The sequence below is a fragment of the Scyliorhinus torazame genome, chromosome 1, assembly GCF_047496885.1.
Source record: "Scyliorhinus torazame isolate Kashiwa2021f chromosome 1, sScyTor2.1, whole genome shotgun sequence".
Lineage (NCBI taxonomy): Eukaryota > Metazoa > Chordata > Chondrichthyes > Carcharhiniformes > Scyliorhinidae > Scyliorhinus > Scyliorhinus torazame.
Genome location: NC_092707.1, coordinates 56,079,611 through 56,096,923, shown reverse-complemented (window position 1 = coordinate 56,096,923; position 17,313 = coordinate 56,079,611). Strand labels below are relative to the sequence as shown.

The window sequence follows — 17,313 nt, the reverse complement described above, 5'->3', positions numbered from 1 at the left end:
AGTGTTGGCGCGTCCACTACTATTGCAAGCAGGGCATTCCACGCCTTTACTACTCTCTAAGTAAAGAACCTACCTCTGACATCTGTCCTATATCCATCTCCCCTCAATTTAAAGCTATGTCCCCTCGTGCTAGACATCACCATCCGAGGAAAAAGACTCTCACTGTCCACTCTATCCAATCCTCTAATCATCTTGTAGGCCTCAATTAAGTCACTTCTTAACCTTCTTCTCTCTAATGAAAACAGCCTCAAGTCCCTCAGCCTTTCCTCATCAGATCTTCCCTCCATACCAGGCAACATTCTGGTAAATCTCCTCTGCACCCTTTCCAATGCTTCCACATCCTTCCTATAATGCGGGTAGATCACCACATTACAGGAAGGACATAATTGCTTTGGAGAGAGAGTGCAGAGGAGATTCACAAAAATGTTGCCAGGGCCTGAAAATTGCAGCTACGAAGAGAGATTGGCTTGTTTTCCTTAGAACAGAAGGAGCTACGGGTGACCTAATAGAGGTGTATAAAATTATGAGGGGCCTGGACTGGGTGGACAGGAAAGACTTGTTTCCCCTAGCTGAGGGGTCAGTTACCAATGGACATAGAATTAAGGTGATTGGGGAAAAAGATTAGAGGGGACATGATGAAAACCTTTTCCACCCGGAGAGTGGTGGGCATCTTGAATTCACTGCCTAAGTTCTTGGTTGAGGCTGAAATGCTTAACTTATTTAAAAGGTATCTGCATCTGAAGTGCTGTAACCTGCAAGACTATGGACCAGGTGTTGGATAGTGGGGTTAAAATAAGCGGCTAGTTTCTTATTTTGGCCAGTGCAGACACGATGGATTGAATGGCCTCTTTGTAGACCGTTTCTAGACCGTAACATTTCTATGGTTCTGTGGTTATTCTGTGGTTCCATGGTTATTGGGGGTAGATGGGAATGTAGAACTGAAAACACAAACAGATCAACCATTATCTTGTTGAATAGCCGAGCAGGCTTGAGGGGCCGAATGGCCTACTTCTGTTCCTATTCGTGCATCCGTATGTATTTGTATCAGTTGGCAGAAACGTTTGCTGATACTCTGTGCCATATATGCTCACATCCATGCAAAAGACCAGATCATGCACGTTTGCTGGATTAATGTGATTAATTTGATGGAGTAGATTTATGCCCTAAGCGACCCAAAGTTCCTAATAACCAGGTACCTGAGATTTCTGGAGCTTGATAGGAATTGTCTTACTGATTTTAAAAACTTAATCTTTTTTAAACTTATCCTGTACTTAACCAAAATTATGTCAGTTTCAGTGACTTGAAGTTTTTCGGACCTCATGTTCGGTAGGTCAAGTAGGCTGGATTCTTTTTCCAATGTGCTTATCTCTTGTCTATAATAATAGAAGACGAACAGCAGAGAATAAAATCCCATGCAGTAATCATAAAGCAATCGCTATTATCCCTACTATTAATGCACATTTATACTTGATATTTTTTGTCCAATTCTTTAGCCTCAGTGTTTCCGTTTTCACTTTCCCTCCTTAGACATTTGGATAGCTTATGAAGGTGGCCTGATGCACCAAGAATGAGTTTGTTCACTTTAGTGGGAACCAGCAATTTGAGACTGCCTGGGACTGGCAGAAATAACAAAAAGAATTGCTACCAAATGGATGTTGCTGCTTCTGCTGCTAATAATAAACTATCCACAATGTAGCTATAAATCTAGCATATTTCACACTAGATCAAGAATTTTGGGGTTTAGGGTTAACTTTGAACAGACACATCCTCAGTAGATTTCTCTTCCTTTTTAAAGATGAGGCTGAGAAAAGTCAAATTAATTTCTAGTGTTATAAACCAGCATGGTAGTTCTTATCATGGGATCAGCTTACTAAAGTTTCAACTGATTGAGACTACTGGCGCCATCAACTAACTTGAGTTAAAGTCCGCTGAACAGTGCATTTAGCGGGCTGCTTCTCTGCACCTGCAGCGCTGAGAAACATCTCGTCATTCAACGGCACATTGCCGTTTTTTTTTTTACCTCGGGGGAGATTCTCTCTGCCAAGGCCGCACTTGGGAGGGTTTTCCTGCTGACGAACTGAAACTTGCCAGCAGGAAATGATCCTTGCAGATTGGGGCACCATTTTGGAAGGCTACCCTGATCTCCCCAACCCACCCCTCCCTCTCCGCGTCCAACCCCCCCGACCTGGTATGGCGCCCTATGCCTGATCCCTAGCAGTGCCAACATGGCACACTGGCGGTGCCACCTGAGCAGCCTAGCACCAGGGTGCCAGGCTGACCATGCCAAGGTGCCCAGGTGCCAGAGGGAGAGCCTGGGAGACCCTTCCAAGGTGCCATTATGCCTGGTCCACATTTGTGTGGGCCAGTACCAAACAGTGCCCTGGCGAGGCCTCACAGGCGTGGCCGTTGAGTCCCGGGCGCCAGGTGAATATATTTAAATGAGTCATACAAACTATTTAAATATGCTGATCTGGACCTCTCCAGTGACTGTGAGATCCAGATCGCGATGTCTCACGAGATTCAAGTCGGGAGCAACGAGACTGCTAATCATGCCCTATAACCCTGCTTTCTGTGGGACCAGTGATTGTTTTTACATTCTTTTCATTAGAAAATGCATTTTTCTGTTTTCATAAACTTTATAATGTATGTTTTGTTTAGAAAAAGGTACTTTTATTTTCAAAAGAAATACCATAAGCTAATTTTAATGATGGTGGATTGTACCCAAAAGTAATTTCAGTTATCATTCCAAGTAGTTCTACCCCATATTGGGTATGTAAGTTTCCTTTTATACATTATTCAAAGAAAAATAGGGTGAGTATATGTTATAATTTCTATTTAGCCAAGTGATTCTTAAATTGGAAACTTTTGCAGGAAGTCCAAGGGCTTCGAGAAGAATGTGGACAGGAAGAAACTAGATACCATTACATCAACTGCTTGAAAAAGGTAACTGCTCATATAGGCAAATTACCATAAATGAACACTGATTTTAAATGTTCTGAGGGAAAATAAAAGGATGCAGATGTTTAAATTGTCTTCTGTTTAACAGATTACTGAAAGGCAGATACAGCGAGCTGCTGATGAAATGAAACTATACGTTTCTGCAGATCCACAAGAAAGAAGAAAAGCCTTAAGGTAAATTTACAGATTCTAAGGGGAGTGTGTCACCGGATCAGAACGTGAAACAAGGGGGGGAAAGGGGGGAGGGTGGAGAAGATATCACAGGGAAAGCAGGGCACAGAGAAGGAGAGAACAAGAAGGGACAAAGAGCAATAGGCACAAACAATCACAGTGGCGAGTGCACCCAGCAGGCACGTGTGTCCCCCAGCTGAAGTCACTCCTATACCAGGAGCCAAACAAGGTGGGGGGCAAGGCCGCACAGTGGTATTGGCTGACCACCGGGAGCTCCCAAACATTACTCCTCCACTCCCTATAACTATATGAAAGCTCCCTCTCAGGGGAGCACAGCCAGCTAATGGCCCTACATGACCCAGAGGGTATAGCTCGGGCACCAGTCTGCTCCAGCCAGCACTCAGCTGCCATTTGTTCTCTAAATTTTTTCTTCTGTCTTTTATATCTTTCTCGATTAGCCTTTGGCCTTAATAAACACACCCTGTAAGATAAGTTCTTTAAATATGATAATCAAAACTATGGTTGTTGTTGTAATTGGTGTTGATATGTGTGTTGGTGTTGTCTATGTAATGTTTGATATAAAATGTTAAAAATCCGACAAAATTTTTTTTTTAAAAGGAATGGCATAGCGATCCATTAATAGAAGCTGTGATGTTGTTTCTGTACGCGTTGTTAAAATTTATATTGCTATTAAATCCTGTGCTGTTCCAGCTGGACCTTTCATGAAGGGTGCTTTAGAACATAGAACATTACAGCGCAGTACAGGCACTTCGGCCCTCAGTGTTGCGCCGACCTGTGAAACCACTCTAAAGCCCATCTACACTATTCCCTCACCGTCCATTGGTCTATCCAATGACCATTTGAATGCCCTTAGTGTTGGTGAGTCCACTACTGTTGCAGGCAGGGCATTCCACGCCCTTACTACTCTCTGAGTAAAGAACCTACCTCTGACATCTGTCTTGTATCTATCTCCCCTCAATTTAAAGCTATGTCCCCTCGTGCTAGACATCACCATCCAAGGAAGAAGGCTCTCACTGTCCACCCTATCCAATCCTCTGATCATCTTGTATGCCTCAATTAAGTCACCTCTTAACCTTCTTCTCTCTAACGAAAACAGCCTCAAGTCCCTCAGCCTTTCCTCATAAGATCTTCCTTCCATACCAGGCAACATTCTGGTAAATCTCATCTGCACAAGTATTCCATGCCACTTGTAGTTTATGACAAGATCTCAGTACTTTGTATAACTGTCTTGCAAACAAGATTTTCCCATCTTATTCTTTCTTGACTTGGACAAAAATAACTTTCATTAAAGTTATTTTCCTTTTGGCAATCTACTTGCATAAAATTAACACATTGTACCACAGGGTGTAGAGCACCTGTTTTCTCAGTAATTCACCACATTATAACTTAACATAACTTTATTGTGCAGGAATAATACATTGTGAACAAAGATGATCTCTCTGGAGGATTTTTTTTTAATAAAGTGCCTTAGTGGCCATATCAGAGTGTGCTAATAGAATACTTGGAATGGATGAGAATTGAGTACAGGATGTGTGCGTTGGAGAACAGCTATAAAGGGCTACTGCATAAAGAAAACTTCACAAAAATAAGGGTTTATCCTTTTTGTCACTGTGAAAGTACATACATTAAATGAATGATGTAGAATACTTCTTACTTATAAGGCTGTAAGAACCCCAAATTAACCAAACTATACTTGGTGCAAAAATGCTTGTTAATATGATTGTTGATTTGAAAAGATAATTCCCCAGGAGATATCTTTCAAAAAAATTGGCTTCCAAGATAATTACACTGCTTCTCACTTTCATACAGAAAGAAGCATTTTAAATCCGTCATTGTGAACAATTTGAATTATATCATGTGCTTTTCAGACTTCAGGAAAAAGTGATCATGCAATACCTGCCAAAATAATTGTTTAACTAAAAATAGGCCTAATGCTCAGATATTCTAATGTAAATGCTGATCCTTATACTGCAGTCTTGTTATGCAACTGTTTGTAATTCCAGTTGAGTAATTAGCAAAAACAGTATAATGGGTATTAATTCAGTAACTATTTTATCTTTTTAGGGAGCAATATAATCGTAATATCCTTGAGCAAGAAAATATGGGAAAGGTGAGTCTCTTTCTGTGGAATAGGCCATGTAAGGATTGATATTGTATTTTGTGAAAATCTAACTTGGCTAACTCATTGCCTTCTGGCAGACAATGAAGGATCCAGCCAGCTGTCCAGAAATCCTGGCACAGTTATACCAGAAAGAAAACTTTGTAGCTGTTGTCATCAGTAACTAATCTCTTGAGAAGAGGCAGCATCAGCAGTTGTGAATTCAAGCATGAACTGTAGCAACAGGGAAGCATGTCATTTATAACAACAGCACATTCCTTTTTAAATAGTTGCCGAGGAAACTTGTACAGTAGTGGTAAATAGATGGAGTCGTGTGTTGCATATTAACTTAAATTTTAAAATTTGTTGTTCTTTCATCAGGATTTAAGAATGCTAATTTGTAGCAAGCAGCTGGACTGAGTTGCATTTGTTTAGGGTGGCATGTGATTATTCCCAGATGACATTGATGCTGACGCAGATTCACATACTCTTGGATCTGGGACTAAGGTTTCTTCAATTTCTTGCTTATTTTACTTTTCCCATATATGGTTGGGAATGAGATTGTTTGAGTTGCCTAAAATAATTTGGCTGTCCACTAAGAATCTGAAATTCTGATCCATGTGGATAAAACATTTCTTGAATATTGAAATGGGAAGAAACTTTTGCATGAATTACTTCCAAATTCAGTTTGAGAAGTTTATTTTTACCTTTCCTTGCTCTTATTTTAATCAATTGTTTGGTGCTGCAATTCATATTAAAGTTCTTGGGTGGGAGTTAGATGGTCTGTTAAATGTATTACTGGGTCAAAATAATTTAGTTTAACTTCTAATCTACTTGATCAAGGTAATATGTGAGTTTAAGAAAGCGAGTCTCTACAAAGCTTGCCAATGGCATGAGATGACAATATCAAATTTTCCATTAATCTACTGGCCCCAGGGAACAGACCAAACTTGTTCTCGATGACGACAGATGGAACTGAACAATGGGCAGCACTGCTTTTTAAATATGCAACTATTGCATTGAGAGGCAGGTGCTTTACGTATGTTACTGAACCAATATTGAAGTGTGAACTTCTTAATCTGTTTACAGTTGTGTTGGAAGATTTAAGATAATCAACCCCTTAATTTCCAAGACTGACCTGGGATAACTTTTCTCTTTAAATCCCAGATTTTCTGAACAAGATCAAGGACTGTGGGTGCAAGCATACATCCTCTTGCTCCATATTCAACACAGTGTGCTGTGCAACTTCAACAATGCTTATAATTGCGGTTGAGCCACTGAAAATTAGGTCCTTCTGTAATCTATGCCTCAAAGAAGCTGGGAATATATTGATTTGTCATTCAGTAGTCTCATACTTCATTATAGGGCATATCCTGAGTTTACCTGTCAGAACATGCTGCACCAATTTATGTTGGATTTTTAACTAGGGTAACATGTCAGCCAGTATATAACTGCAACCAATACATGACCTTATTTTTTAAAATTGAACTTTTTAAAACATTAAAAGAGGCATACTGTGGTGCCAGTCAATTGTACTCTATCATTTTTTAATCATTAAACTATTCACCAGCATGTGGAGACAAAGAAGCATTGTTCTGCACATGTATTTGGTAACCACTTGCAGAATTCTGCCTTGTATGGTGTGGGGTCAGGACCTACATTTGATCCTGATGTCAGAATCTTGACCCCAACAGAAAATCCAGTCCAACGCGTCAATAAATTGTTGTAATACAGGAATCTCACTTCAATTGATAAAGTCTATTTGGATAACACTATTTATAGTCGCTTGGTCGTATGTAACTTGAGTATTGCTGGAAAAAGAGACATGCTGTTGGAGCTTTTCACCTTGCGCTCGTCATAACAAATGTAAGAATGCCACATTTCAAAGGGAACAACAATTTAAACTGCATGATCGGTTAGCAAGTTAGCTTTGTTGGTCAAGATGGTACCATGGTGAATGTATCAGGAACTTATTTTAGCTCTTGTTTATTCAAAGAAAGTTGCAATGTCTGGACATACTCCTTTTGCCTGCAATGAATAGGTCCCTGCATAAGAATATGTATAGCTTCTAGCAAGTATAAATGCGAGTCCAAGTGATCATCATAAATTGGCTAATGTAATTCTTATCACAGTCAAGATTGTTCAGCAAATGCTGCCCAAACACATCTATTTTTTTTAAAATAAATTTCGAGTATCCAATTTTTTTTTTTCCAAGGGGCAATTTAGTGTGGCCAATCCACCTGCCCTGCACATCTTTGGGTTGTGGGGATGAGACCCACGCAGACAATGGGGGAACGTGCATATTCCACATGGACAGTGACCTAGGGCCGGGATCAAACCCGGGTCCTTGGCACCGTGAGACAGCAGTGCTAACCACTGCACCACCATGCTGCCCTGCCCAAACACATCTAACGCTATATCAATTCACTCCATATGATATCAAGAAGTGGCTGAAGGCATTGGATACTGCACAGGCTATGGACCCCAACAATATTCCGGGCTTGCCGGGCTCCTGGGCAAGCTATTCCAGTACAGCTACAATGCTGGCAGCTACCCGGTAATGTGGGAAATTGCCAAGGTATGTCCTGCACACAAAGCGGGACAAATCCAATCCAGCCAATTACATCCCACCAATCTACTTGTAATTATGAGTAAAGTGATGGAACAAGCTATCAAAAGGTCTATCAAGCAACACTTTCTTTTTTTAAAAAAAATATCTTTATTCAAATTTTCAACAGATTTTCAACAAACCCCCCCACCCTACAGAAAAAAGAAACAAGAACATAAGAACACAACCCGCAAGAATTATACATAGAATTTCCCCAAACTACCATAACCCCCATATAACAATAAAAACACAAATAGGGAAACACCCCACCCTAACCCAAATGCCACCCCAAAAGAACACCACCACCCCCCCCCCCCACCGGTTGCTGCTGCTGCTGACCTCCTCCTAACGCTCTGCGAGATAGTCTAGGAACGGTTGCCACCGCCTGAAGAACCCTTGCACAGACCCTCGCAGGGCAAACTTTATCCTCTCCAGCTTGATGAACCCTGCCATGTCATTAATCCAAGCTTCCACACTAGGGGGCTTCGCGTCCTTCCACAGTAACAAAATCCTCCGCCGGGCTACCAGGGACGCAAAGGCCAGAATACCGGCCTCTTTCGCTTCCTGCACTCCCGGCATTTCCGATACCGCAAATAATGCTACCCCCCAGCTCGGCTTGACCCGGGCGCTCACCACCTTGGACACAGTCCTCGCAAAGCCCCTCCAAACCCATCCACGCCGGGCACGTCCAGAACATATGGGCGTGATTTGCTGGGCTCCCCGAGCACCTCACACATCTGTCCTCCACCCCAAAGAACCTACTCAACCTCGCCCCTGTCATATGCGCTCTGTGAACAACCTTGAATTGTATTAGGCTGAGCCTGGCGCAAGAGGAGGAAGAATTAACCCTATTCAGGGCATGAGCCCACAGACCCTCATCTATCTCCTCCCCGAGCTCCTCCTCCCATTTGCCATTTAGCTCCTCCACCGAGGTCTCCTCCTCTTCTTGCAGCTCCTGGTAAATCGCCGAGACCTTGACTTCTCCAAACCATACCCCCGAGATCACCCTGTCCTGAATCCTGCTTGCTGGAAGCAGCGGGAATTCCCTCACCTGCTGCCTCACGAACGCCCTCACTTGCGACCCTTGGCTCGCAAACATCCCATCAATGAACAGGTCCCTCATTCTTTTAATCCCTGCCCGATGCCCGCCCCGAAACCCCCCTTCCATTCTTCCCGGGACGAACCAATGGTTCTCTCGAATCGGGGACCAAACCGAGGCCCCCACCTCACCCCTATGACGCCTCCACTGCCCCCAAATCTTCAGAGTCGCCGCCACCACCGGACCCATAGTGTACCTTGTCGGCGGGAGCAGCAACAGTGCCGTCACCAGCGCCCTCAGACCCGTACCCACACAGGACGCCATCTCTAGCCTCTTCCACGCCGCCCCCACTCCCTCCATTACCCACTTACGGATCATTGCCACATTGGCTGCCCAGTGGTAGCCACATAGATTCGGCAACACCAGCCCTCCTCTGTCCCTGCTACGCTCCAGGAAAACCCTTTTTTACCCTCGGGGTCTTATTCGCCCACACGAATCCCATGATGCTCCTGCTTATCCGTTTAAAAAAGGCCTTGGGGATCAGAATGGGAAGGCACTGAAATACAAAGAGAAACCTCGGAAGGACCGTCTTTTTAACCGACTGCACCCTACCCGCCAGTGAGAGTGGCAACATATCGCATCTTTTAAAATCTCCCTCCATCTGCTCCACTAACCACGTCAAATTGAGCTTGTGCAGGGCCCCCCAACTCCTAGCCACCTGGATCCCCAGGTGCCGAAAGCTCCTTTCCGCCCTTTTCAATGGAAGCTCGTCTATCCCCCTTCCCTGGTCTCCTGGGTGTGCACCACAAAGAGCTCATGCTTCCTCATGTTAAGTTTAAGGGGCTGGTTTAGCACACTGGGCTAAATAGCTGGCTTTTAAAGCAGACCCAGGCAGGCCAGCAGCACGGTTCAATTCCCGTACCAGCCTCCCCGAACAGGCGCCGGAATGTGGCGACTAGGGGCTTTTCACAGTAACTTCATTTGAAGCCTACTTGTGACAATAAGCGATTTTCATTTCATTTCATTTATACCCCGAAAAGTCCCCAAACTCCCTAAGGATCTGCATAACCTCCGCCATCCCCTCCACTGGGTCCGCAACATACAATAACAGGTCATCGGCATACAGCGACACCCAGTGTTCCTCTTCCTCCTCCTCCTCCTCTTCCCCCCCCCCCCCCGAACCAATCCCCTCCGGTTCCTGGACTCCCTCAATGCCATGGCCAGCGGCTCAGTTGCCAGTGCAAACAACAAGGGGGACAGGGGACACCCCTGCCTCATTTCCCCCGGTACAGCCGAAAGTACTCCGATCTCTGCCTGTTCGTAGCCACACTCGCCACTGGGGCTTTATATAGTAGCCTAACTCAACTGATGAAAAATGAAATGAAATGAAAAAATGAAAATCGCTTATTGTCACAAGTAGGCTTCAATGAAGTTACTGTGAAAAGCCCCTAGTCGCCACATTCCGCCGCCTGTTCGGGGAGGCTGGTACAGGAATTGAACCGTGCTGCTGGCCTGCCTTGGTCTGCTTTAAAAGCCAGCGATTTAGCCCAGTGTGCTAAACCAGCCCCTATGAATCTCTCCCCGAACCCAAACCTCCGCAGCACCTCCCAAAGATATTCCCACTCCACCCTATCGAAGGCCTTCTCCACGTCCATAGCCGCCACTATCTCCGCTTCCCCCTCCACCAAAGGCATCATAATTACATTAAGGAGCTTCGGCACATTGGTGTTTAGCTGCCTACCCTTCACAAATCCCATCTGGTCCTCATGAATCACCCCCGGGACACGATCCTCAGTTCTCGTGGCCAGAACCTTCGCCAGCAACTTCGCGTCGACATTGAGGAGCGAGATCGGCCTGTATGATCCACACTGTAATGGGTCCTTGTCCCGCTTCAAGATCAAAGAGATCAGCGCCTTGGACATTATCAAGCGACACTTTCTTTGCAGTAACCTGCTCAGTTTGGGTTCCACCTGGATCGCTGAGCTCCTGACCTCATAAAGCCCTGGTGTTTTACAGCACAAAAAAGAGGCACTTTGGTACATTGTGTCTGCGCTGGCCACCGAACACCTATACTAATTCCATTTTCCAGTATTTGGTCCATTGCATTGTATGGTATGGCGATTTAGTGCTCATCTAAATCTAAAGTGCTCACCACAGTCTTAGTTCAAACATGCACAAAATAAATGAACTCCAGAGGTGAGGTGAGAGCAACTTCCCTTGACATAAAGGCAGCATTTGATTTGTGTAACATTAAGGAGCCCAGATAAAACTGGGGCCAATGGGAATTGGGAAAGACTCTGTTGTTTGTAGTCATACCTAGAACAAAGGAAGTTGTTTGGAGTCATGCCTAGAACAAAGGAAGTTGTTTGGACTCGTGCCTAGAACAAAGGAAGATGGTTGTAGTTGTTGGAAGTCAATCGTCTCAGTTCTAGGACATCACTGCAGGAAGTCCTCAGCATGGTATCCTAGGCCCAACCATCAGCTGCTTCATCAATTACCTTCCTTTCATCATAAGGTCAGAAGTGGGAATATTTGCTGATGGTTGCACAATGTTCGGCATTATTCGTGATGCTTTAGATACGCCTCATCATCCTCCAGGGAGGTGCCATGCTGGTTTGTGGTGGCCCTTGACCATTGAGTCCGGACATGGCATTGTGCAGTTGGTTCCTGTTTCAGTGGCAACCTACTTGTGTGCGCTCTGCCCTGAGGGGCCGCTGCACTCCTACATGCGGACCGTCCAACGCTATGGACACTAGTCAACAGAAGCCTGAAGTTCCTGAACCCCCCTTCTCATTGTCCATGTGCAAATGCAGCAAGACCCTGACAATATCCAGGCTTGGGCTGACGAGTAACATTGATGCCTCATAAGTGCCAGGAGATGACCATCTCCTGAGAGAATCTAACCATCACCCCATGACATTCAATGGCATTACCATCGCTGAATCTCCTACCATCTACATCCTGGGGGTTACCATTGGTCAAAAACTGAACTGGACTAACCATATAAATACCGTGGCTACAAGACGAGGTCAGAGGATGGGTATTCCGCAGAGAGTAACTCACCACCTGACTCCCCAAAGCCTATCAACCATCTACAAGGCACAAGTGTGATGGAATATCTCCAAATGCCTAAATGAGTGCAGCTCTAACAAAACTTGAGAAGCTTGACCTCAACCAGGAAAAAGCAGCCCGTTTGATTGGCACCCCATTCACCAACATTCACTCCCTTCACCACCAATGCACACTGGCAGCAGTCTGTTCCATCTATAAGATGCAGTGCAGGAACTCACCAAATGTTCCAAACCCATGACTGCTGCAATCTAGAAGGCAAGGCCAGCAGTCACAAAGGAAAACCACCGCCTGGAAGTTCTCCTCCAGGTCACTCACCATCCCAACTTGACAATATATCGATTGTCCCTGGGTCAAAATCCTGAAACTCCATTCCTAACGGGCAGATAAGTGGAGCTGAGTCCACAAAAATATCAGCCATGATCTTATTGAATTGCGGAGCAGGCTCAAGGGGTCAGATGGCCTACTCCAGCTCCTTGTTCTTGTGTTCTAACAGCACTGTGACTGTACCTACACCACATGGACTCCAGCAGTTCAAGAAGGCAGTTCACCACCACCGCCACACGGGCAAGTAGTGATGGGCAATAAATGCTGCTCTAGCAGCAATGTCCACATCCCATGAATGAAGAAAAAAAGCACCTCGGCTCCTGCACCTCTTTCAGTGTTGCATGTTTTATTTTATACTGTCCCTCCATGTTCTTCCTACAAAAATGAATTACCATGTTTTTCCGCATTGGACATCTGCAATTTGTCTGCATATTCCACCAACTTCACCAAATCCTTTTGAAGTTTGATACTATCCTTCTCACAGCTCACAATGCTTCCAAGTTTCATGTCATCTGCAAATTTTGAAATTTTGCCCAATACACCAATGTCGAGAAGATCACTAATAGATACAACATGAGTAAGAGTCCCAACATTGACCGCTTGGGAACTCCACCACAAACCTTCCTCCAACCTGAGAAACATCCATTAAACACTACACGCTGTTTCTGTCGCTTAGCCAATTGCACATCCATGCTGCTACTTCCCTTTTGTTCCATGAGCTATAACTTTGCTCACAAGTTTATTGCACTGCACCAAATACCTTTTGGAAGCCAATGTACACCACATCAACATCATTGCCTTTATCAACAGAAATCCATACTGGCTTTCCTTTATTAACCCACATTTGTCCATGTGACTATTAATTTTGTCACAAATGATTGTTTCTAGAACTCTCTCCACCACTGAAGTTAGACTGACTGGTCTGTAGTTGCTGGGCTTATCTTACACTTTTTTTGAACAAGAGGGTAACAATTAGAATAAAAACAGAAAATAATGAAAATGCAGCATTTGTTAAGAGTGAAACAAGAGTTAATATTTCGAGTCCAATATGATTAATTTGGAATTTTTTGCTGACAGACCTGCTGAGTTTTTCCAGCATTTTCTGTTTTTATTTTAGATTTCCAGCCTCCACAATATTTTGCTTTTACTTAAGAGTAACATTTGCAATTTTCCAGTCTTAGTCTAACAAAAGCTGGAAAATGTTGGCCTGTGCCTCTGCAATTTCCACTCTCACTTTCCTCAAAATCCTTGGATGCTTCTCATGTGGTCCGATGCTTTATCAACTTTAAACATAGACAACCTATCTAATGCTGCCGTATCAATTTTAAATGCTTGTAGTGTATCAATGGCATCCTTTTTTAATTAATTCCAAGTATGCGGGCTTCCCTGGTTTGGCTATCATTTAATACCCATCCTAATTGCACAATAAACACTGAAACCAGAAGCTTTTAAAAGTATATAAAGAGAATAGCTAAAGTAAACGCCCCATCTCCCATCAACTTTTCCAGCATACTTGCCACATATGCCCTCGCGTCCGAACCCTCAGTGCCCTCAGGGAGGCCAACGATCCTTGGGTTCTGTCTCCTGGACCTGTTCTCCAAGTCCTCCAACTTCTCCTGCAACCTTTTCTGGTGGTCCTTCATCAGCCCTACCTTGACCTCCAAAGCGGTTAAATGGTCCTCTTGCTCGGACACCTTTTCCTCTACCTTCTGAATCGCCCGTTCATGGGTTTCTAGACCCTGTTCCACCCGAACGATCGATGCTTTAATCGGGTCCAACGTATCTTTCTTTAGCTTGGCGAAGGTCTCCTCAAAGAACTTCACCAGCTGTACCATCGAGCACTGTGCCACCGCACCAGGATCCTGCGACTCTGCCATGCTTTCCTGTGCTGCCGGCTCTACATGCATCTTCTTTGCTTGACAATGTCTCTTTACACAGCCACTTCTAGTCCACTGCTCCATACACTGGTGGGGGATTTCTCCTCACTGTCTCACCACTGATTTATCCAGAGAAATTCTGAAAAAAGGGGCGAAAAGGTACAAAAGTTTCATTACAAGCAGGAGCTACCAAATGTGTGACCTCCTACTCCATGGCCGCCACCGGAAGTCCTCAGGAACGGAGAATTTTCCGCATGTCTTTCCTTCTGCTTTTCTTGCCTCTTTCCCACTTTTGCTTTGACATCTGAATGTAACAGATCCAGGTGAGACTTTGGTCTTCTACCCATCAATAATTCAGCTGTTGATAGTCCCACAGTTGTTTGTGTGATACAATAAAAACCTTGAGAGCTTGGTCCCTAAAGTATCACCTGCCATTCGAATTGAATTGAATTTGATTTATTGTCACGTGTACCGAGGTACAGTGAAAAGTATTGTTCTGCATACAATCCAGACAGATCGTTCCCTACATGCGAAAACATAGGATATGCATAATACACAATGTAAATACATAGTCACAGGCATCGGGTGAAGCATACAGGGGTGTAGTACTACTCAGTAGAGAAGATGTGTAAAGAGATCAGATCAGTCCATACGAGGGTGATTCAGGAGTCTGGGAACAGCGAGGAAGAAACTATTTTTGAACCTGTTAGTGCGTGTTCTCAGACTTTTGTATCTCTTGCCCGATGGAAGAAGTTGGAAGAGAGAATAACCCAGGTGGGAGAGGTCTTTGAGTCTGCTGCCTGTTTTCCCAAGTCAGCGGGAGGTCTAGACAGTCAATGGATGGGAGGTGGTAGTTTCTTACAGTCTTGGGCGAAGCAGTTACCAAACCTGGCTGTGATGCAACTAGATAGAATGCTTTCTATGGTGCATCTATAAAAATTGCTAAGAGTCAATGTGGACATGCCGAATTTCCTTAGTTTCCTGAGGAAGTACAGGCGCTGTTGTGTCTTCTTAGTCGTAGCGTCACCGTGGGTGGTCCAGGACAGATCGTTGGTGATGTGCACACCTAGGAATTTGAAGCTGTCAACCATCTTCACCTCGCCATCATTGATTCAGACAGAGGTGTGTGTGAAACTTTGCTTCCTGAAGTCAATGACCAGCTCTTTGGTTTTGCTGAAGTTGAGGGAGAGATTGTTGTTGTTACACCACTCCACTGGGTTTTCTATCTCCCTCCTGTACTCTGACTCATCGTTGTTCAAGATCTGACCCACTGCAGTCATGTCATCAGCAAACCTGAAGATGGAGTTGGAGCCAGATTTTGCCACAGAGTCGTGTGTGTACAGGGAGTGTAACAGGGGATTAAGTACACAGCCTTACGCAGCTCATTCTCTTCAGTCCTTCCTTCAATGTCTGAACAGCTCGCTCTGCCAAATCATTTGAAGCTGGATGAAAAGGCACCATACATACATGGTATATGCCATTCCTTTGCAAGAACAATGGCATAAACCATTGAAACAACTCACTTGTAAATTTTGTGCCATTATCAGAAACGAGAGAATCCAGTAACCCATGAGTTGCAAAGACTTGGCTTAGCTTCTCTATGATACTGGGAGCTGTAATGTTGCTCATGATGTACACTTCTAACCACTTAGACTGTGCATCTATGATGATTAAAAACATGTGACCCATGAAAGGATCTGCAAAATCCACATGAAGTCTCGACCAAGAACGATCAGGCCACTCCCAAGGATGTAATAGCGCTATTGCCATCATCATCTGGTTAGATGTACATGCAGAACACTTTGTTCTCCAAAATCCTGGTCCATATTAGGGCACCAAACATATGACCTGGCTAGACTTTTCATTTGAGAGGCACCTGGATGAGCCTCATGAATTTCATCCTTTACTTGTGAATGACCAAGGGGTGGAACTCTTGACCCCCACAATCTGCAACCATCCTGCACACTTAACTCACCTTTGCGCCTCACATAAGGCTTCAGCCCCCATCTTCTGTGATAGATAGCCATCCTTGCATCAGAAATCTTTTATCTTGTGACAGCAATGGATTTAAATAAGATGATCCATAAGCATAACACTTATAATAGATTCCTTTTATGTTAACTGTCAATCTCTTTTCATTGTCCCTCTTTATTTCTCTTGATTGAGTTTTCACTTCTGAAACTTTTAAATTCAGCCATTTTATTATCTATCCGACATTGCCATTTGTGCAGAAGATGCAGATTAAACTCGCAATAGAAAGTTAAGTAGTATCATTAGAAGTGCAAGTATTCTTTCGAGGATGTGATAACTGTTAATCACTGGCTGTTAACCTGGGCACTGAAAATTAACTATTGATTGTCTAAAACTTCACTCCTTCAGATATTAATTGTGGAGAATTTAAATTTTTTAAAAATGTTTTTCACTGTCTTTTTCTTTGTTAAATTTTTCTTCCACTTTCTTTCCACTGTTCCTGGTTTAACACTGAATTCACTCACTCTAATTTTCACTTACTTCCTGTGGTGGTATGTATTAGGGGTAATATGGTACCTGTGAAGCCGTGAGGCTATTGGCTGACAGGTCCCGGGTCCTGGTTGGATCTGCCGACTTCTGGCTCCACCCTGAAGGCGGAGTATAAGAACTCGAGTTCTCCCCGCACCCTCATTCTGTAACTGAGCTGCTGGGGAACAAGTCTCGCTTAATAGAGCCTAGATAGACTTCATCGCTTCTCGTCTTGTGTAAGTCATTGTGCGCTACAATTTATTAAGCGAGCTTAAAAGACTATGGAGCTCCGGATCGCCCCGGAGTGCCTACGGATCAGCCCCCATGCAGCAAACTCGGCGGCCGTGTTCAAACACTGGCCAGCATGCTTCGAAGGCTACCTTTGAACGGCCCCCGGCCGGATCACAGAAGAGCAGAAAATGCAGGTCCTGCATTCGAGGGTAAGCCCGGAGATTTACTCGCTTATAGAAGACGCGGAGGATTTCCCGACGGTGCTCGCGTTGCTGAAGGGCATCTACATTCGGCCCGTAAACCAGGTCTACGCACGCCACCAACTCGCGACAAGACGGCAAATTCCCGGAGAATCGCTCGACGAATTCTACGGCGCGCTGCCAATTTTGGGACGAAACTGCAACTGCCCGCTGGT

General features: G+C 44.3%; 1 protein-coding gene across 4 annotated transcripts in view; it reads left to right on the top strand.

Moving 5' to 3' along the window:
• ift81 (intraflagellar transport 81 homolog) overlaps positions 1-17,313 on the top strand; it is a 225,098-nt gene that overhangs the window by 170,479 nt on the left and 37,306 nt on the right. For 3 of the 4 annotated variants that reach the window (XM_072495120.1, XM_072495113.1, XM_072495115.1), the window contains exons 16-18: positions 2,872-2,943; positions 3,047-3,132; positions 5,215-5,260. In XM_072495120.1, the coding sequence (XP_072351221.1) occupies positions 2,872-2,943; positions 3,047-3,132; positions 5,215-5,260 (204 nt within the window). Of the gene's footprint in view, positions 1-2,871; positions 2,944-3,046; positions 3,133-5,214; positions 5,261-6,415; positions 6,970-17,313 lie in introns of those variants that run through there. The other variant, XM_072495124.1, reaches the window with a different exon arrangement.